This window comes from Parasteatoda tepidariorum, chromosome 8 (genome assembly GCF_982258835.1).
Source record: "Parasteatoda tepidariorum strain Cologne lab strain chromosome 8, Ptep-v5.0, whole genome shotgun sequence".
NCBI lineage: Eukaryota > Metazoa > Arthropoda > Arachnida > Araneae > Theridiidae > Parasteatoda > Parasteatoda tepidariorum.
The window spans coordinates 102,841,033-102,846,878 of NC_141762.1; the positions used below are offsets into that span (position 1 = coordinate 102,841,033).

Here is a 5,846-nt window from a genome sequence, read left to right on the forward strand (position 1 = left end):
TGAAGAATTTCTTAAGATTTAACTCGATTTCCAAAATATCTTAAAAAATTTTGCAGACATTTTACAGGCATTTTGAATATCTTTAAGGTGAATTAAGATTTTCTTAAGACAGTTTCCTGAGTTAATGCTATCTTAAAGACTATCTTTTTTAGAATATCTTAAGAATTTTTGATTTAAACAAAGATTTTTTTAAGAATTTTTTCAGCTCACACAAAATGTGTTTTGTGATATTTTCGATAATGATCAGATTTTAGTTTTTGTTTAAATCTGTGAGAATTTCAATAATTCTCCAATTAAAGTATTTTTTCCAAGTAATTCCTATTCTTAACAAGTAATTAAAAAATATAAAAGCTGAAGAACGCTTTGTATCGTCCTACTATTTAATAAGCTTATCAACACCCATAAAGGTGTCGCTTTTGTCTTTTTTTTATTTAAGTTGATGGTTAAATAGTTTAATTGCACTTTAAATTTTCGTTAAACAGTGATCAAACAATAGAAAAATGGGACATACTGAAAAAAATGAAGCCCACCAAAAAATAATAATAATTATAAGAGTTTGATGATGCGTAGGGGAAACAATTTTTGCATCAGTTGATTTCATTACAAAAATAAAATGAATGAAACGATCGAAGCAAAAGGTCTGTTTTCACCCTCCTGTAAGGAACCCCAGTAAAAAACGTGTTCATGTTCATGAATAATTTCATGTTTTATTTATCAATTTCCCGAAAAAGGAAATATTGATTCCCGTTTTTTTTAGACTTAATTCATAATTTTATACGTTTCCACCTGACGTGTCGAACAGCAATTTGAATTTAAGGTTATATGGAGCGTACTCATTTTTTTTCGTTCGTTATTATAAAATGCGCTTGAGGGCACATTCAATCAATTTGTCTGATAAATAAAGTATAATTATTGGATGGACGCCTCTCCTTTCCAAATATTTATTGACTCAGTTTAATGACAACGTCATGGCGGAGGGAGATTTGTGGGCGGAGTTCCAACATGACTATGGCATGATAAATAGAGTGTTTATCCACTTATTCTTCAATGAAAGAAATCGCTCAGTTTATTTTTCCCCCTTTCTTATCTCTTGTCTCCTATTGTTTTGAAGTAGTCACGCTCCACTGACCTTCAAACATTCTCTCTCCTTTGCAACAAAGTATTTGTCAATACATATCATCCGCATTCTATAAATGATGAAGTACTTATAAAGTACACACGAAGTTGAAGTGTCATTCTTGTGTTATTAAATATTGACATTTATAACCAGTTATTTTCCTTCACAACTGTTTAACTACAGAAATAGTTTTGAATTTAATAAAAAAAAAAGGCAGAGACGTAGCTTGAGATACTATTTGATTGGATGTCTTCGTTGACGCTTTGGCCTCATCCTCGGCAAAGGTAAATACGAACAGAATTTTGGGGAACTAACTCTAAAACTTCCCATGTTGTTGCAGTTCATTTACGTCGCACAAGAACTGCATAATGGGCTATAAAAACTTCCCATGATCCGTCTACCACTAAGGATATTTTAACTTTAGCTCTGTGGTCAGCGTAAGCCGGAATGACAAACTGTATAGCTAGAGAAATATGTTTATTCGCTGCCTTTGTTTCGTTATTAGAACATCTTTTTTAAGATAAAAAGGATTATTATTTGTGAAAATATTTCAACTTGCTGACCAGGTGTTTGTGAAATGTTTGAAAATATTCTCCCGTAAATGTTCAACGGCACCATTTTACTTCTTGATTAAGAATAACTACTACCATTGACGTATTAAAAATGAATGTACTTTCTAGACGCCTGCGTGAGAATAAGCCACAACATTTTATTTGAATGCGTTAAAATTATGCAGTGAGGATGATTCCCAACAAACTGAGAGTGGCTGTGTTGACGATACGGCATATCGTCGAGGTGAACACGAGTGATACGAGAAGGTTGACATTCACCGGAGGGGTGCAGGCAAATCTCATCCACGCTCTTTCCGTCGCACTGGGATTCGCTTATGAGATAGTCATTCCAGACGACAGAGAATGGGGTCGACTGGACGAAAACAATCACTGGACAGGAATCGTCGGCATGGTCTTTCGAAACGAAGCCGACCTTGCCATCGGTCACCTCACCATGACACCCAAAAGAATGCGTGCCGTGGATTTTCTTCCCTTCACGATCGAAGAGAACACTTTTGTGACCAGGTTGCCTCGCGAGCGAACAAAAGCTGGTTCTTACCTGCAACCGTTCACTTTAGGAGTTTGGATTGCTTCTACGGTGACCACTTTCATCATGCCCTTCCTGTTCGGATACTTGATGAAAAAGAACGTTCGGTTGCTGAGGCTGTTCCTGGGTATGTTCGGATGTTTTGTCCAGCAAGCGCTGCCGTTTGTGGTCAGTGCCAACATAGACAGAATACTTCTGGGCAGCTGGTTCATCTTTGCTGCTGTACTCTCCTCTTCTTACAACGCTGTACTTTTGTCGTCTCTTACAGTCCCCATACAAGAAAAAGGAGTGCAGAACATTAAAGAACTAGCTGATGCCGTTTCGAGTGGCACATTTAAGGTACTGGCCACGAAGGGATCGACGGATAAGGAAACACTGACCGAAAGTACGGACGAGAACTTGAGGCTGATCGGAAGGAGCATCATCGAAACAGAATGGCAGTCTTCTTCTAAGCAGGTGGTGGCACCGGCGGACATCGCCGAAAACACGGCTATTATCGGACCGAAGTTCTTTTACCTCCTGGAATATGGGGTGGCCCCTCACACGAACAAACGCATTTTCGAAGAATCCATCGAAACCTGGAATGTCGCCATCGCCGTCAGGAAAGACTTTTGTTGCAAGAAGGCGTTTATGAAGTACATCTCGAGGATCATGAATTGCGGAATATATCACAAATTCTACAGAAACGAACTCTCCCGCAGCCAGAAGAGTTTTAATTCCAGCAATTATTCTAAACACCGCAGCGGTCCATTGTCTTTCAGTGATATGTTGGGAGCGTTTCTACTCCTCCCGGCTGGATACATACTCGCTCTGGTCAGCTATTTTATTGAATTTCAGGTGTATATGAGATTTCGACGACGCAAGAAACGTAAGAATCGCCAACTGCACTATCCATGGCCTGAAAAATATAAGTACTAAAAATTAATAGACTTCGTGTTTTTTTTAACGTACACTCTTTCTTAAAATGTATTTATAGTAATTTGTAACGTGCCTTTCCCACAGAACTTTAACCATTCCACACACACAATCTAACAATTAGTTAAAAAAAAACACGTTTTTTGTCTCATATTTTTGTCATTATTGCATTAATATTAACATTGAATAATTCTTATAATTATAAGGATATATAGGAATTCTAATTCTTATAATTAATATTATTTCTTCTAAGAACTTCTGCTGTCTTGATTGTTTCGAAATTTTTCTGATTAAAAACTAGCAGTTAGGTAGAAACGAAGTAAAGCTATCAAAGTAAAATATCAGCTACTTACCAAAACATTTAGTTTTTGTCACTTTTTCTGACACAAAAATGCCCATCTAAAATTTTAGGTACTTTCTTGAAATTTGAATTTACAGTTATTCTGATTGAACTAACTACGTAACAGTCTTTGTATAAATGTACAATGAATCGAATGCAATACATTGAACAGGAATGACATCGTCATTTCTGATCCGATAACCTTATAAAGCAATAAATTGTTCTCCCGGTCAAATGACCGGTTGTGGTAGAAATAGGTATACGACAAGTATTATTCGAAACAGACAAAATACAAAAAAAAAAAATAATAGAATATTAACTGTATATAAGTTTTAGAAAAAGTCATGTAGTCAAATGTGCAAAAATGATAGGATGATAAGCACATTTTCGATGCAAAAGTTCTTAAATGGTCATTTGACCATTATGATATGTTTAGTGTTAAGAATGTTTTTCAAAGGCTCTGGCATTATGAAATATGTTTATTTTTTTAAAAATTTAAGCATTATCTTTATAACTACTATGAGCTTATGATGGTAAAGTTTGGTAATGATAGTTTCTAGTTAAGTACAGGTCACTTTTTGTTAGCACTGCTAATGGAAAACCTGCAAGTAAAGTAGTATGGGCATATCGATCCTGATTGGTTCTTGAAATGTAGCATTTGTTTATGTTAACAACTGTTCTTTCCATTTTATTTCAAGTAATCCATTCTCTAATACATTCTATACTATTTCATAAAAATTTTAATTTTTCACTTTATATTTCGTTCTTAAAATAAACACAGACACGAAGTCATGTAGAACATAAACAAACTAATTTTGTATCCAAAGTTGCCAGGTACACAAAACAAATCGGTTACAATACAATAAATAAACAAATAATAAATCTAAGTTAAGTAAAAGAAGTGGACGAGGAAAGATTCTATTTCAACAAATTCGATGTGCGATACGGCTCGGTAGTTAATTAATTTCGCGTTAATTAACATTTTAATCTATGTGGAGTAACTTGGCTCGACTTTAACACGCCATCTTTATTTATAAATAATCAGTTGGCGCCAGTCAGAGGTTATAGGTCACGTGGTGTGTTCTCGAATTACAAGTCCTTTTTCTCGAAATAAATTAATTTAATTATTTATTTCGAGATTACTCTAAAAATATTACTCTAAAATTATTTTTAAAAAATCTAATCAAATTTTTTACTGTCTTAAAATCGATTTAAATCTGTATTGTTTGACTTCATAGCGATAAAAGAAAATTAAGTTTTATTCAGTTGCTTTTATATTTTAGACACATATAAATCGATATGAAATCAGAATGACTCCGATTCTTGACTTTGTGAAAGTTCGAGTCTAACTTATACTCAATATACATTTTTACAAATCTCGGAAAAATATGAGTTAAGTATTTATTCCAAATTATATATTTCTGTTTTTGTAGGCACGATTCAAACAAAAGGCTCTTTATTTAAAATTACATTCTGTATTATAACACAGTTAAAAAATAATCTTTAAAAATAAAATATTAATGCAAAACAAAATATTTAAATTGTGCAAAACTAATATACGAAAGAACTACTTGTTAGGATATTACACGTACACTTTGCACACACACGCACATATATATAAGTTCAAAATGAAGACAAAACAAAGGAAAGTTACAGACATATGAAAAAAGGGGGAGATAAGAAAAATAATAATAAAAAAATAACAAACAACTGGGAAGAAAAAACAAAAAAAGGATAAATTTTTTTTAAAAAAATCCGGAAAATAAAAGATATAATCTTTTTATCAGCCCACACGATTATATCCACAAAAAAGAGTGCTTTATGATATTGTATCAATATAGCCAAAGCAAAATATATTAATACAATAGTGTGAGGAGCACTCAAAAAATGTTTACAAAAATTACAACAAACAAAATAGAACCCAATAAGCAAAAATAACACGTGAAAACAGAAAATAAAATAAAAGAAAAGAAAAAAAAGTATATATATATATATATATATATATATATATATATATATATATATATATATATATATATATATATATATATATATATATATATATATATATATATATATATATATATATATATATATATATATATATTTGTGTGTACAGTCACTCTGTGTCCAAATAAACTTATGTATAAAAGAAATGTACAACTAAATAATGTTTAAAAAAAACAAGATAAACAATTTTAACGAGAAAATAAACTATTTTACAGCAATTATTTTATGGAAAATTGTGAAAACTGAAAGAAAAAAATACTTCGAAAATACTTTTTACTTTATTTCTAAGAATGTTTTACGGTTAAATGAACAAAACTACAAATTAAATAAATAATCCCGAGAAACTGAAGCGGTGTGGAATATATA

General features: G+C 32.2%; 1 protein-coding gene across 1 annotated transcript; it reads left to right on the forward strand.

Moving 5' to 3' along the window:
- The first annotated feature begins 1,188 nt into the window (after positions 1–1,188).
- On the forward strand, positions 1,189–3,281 carry LOC107456577 (uncharacterized). Its single transcript, XM_016074483.4, has one exon. It carries the CDS (start codon positions 1,859–1,861, stop codon positions 3,131–3,133), a length of 1,275 nt encoding a protein of 424 aa, XP_015929969.1. The 5' UTR covers positions 1,189–1,858; the 3' UTR covers positions 3,134–3,281.
- Positions 3,282–5,846: the final 2,565 nt, after the last annotated feature.

Coding starts and splice junctions, on each gene's coding strand:
- LOC107456577 (XM_016074483.4), top strand. CDS start 1,859: ATGATTCCCAACAAACTGAGAGTGGCTGTGTTGACGATACGGCATATC.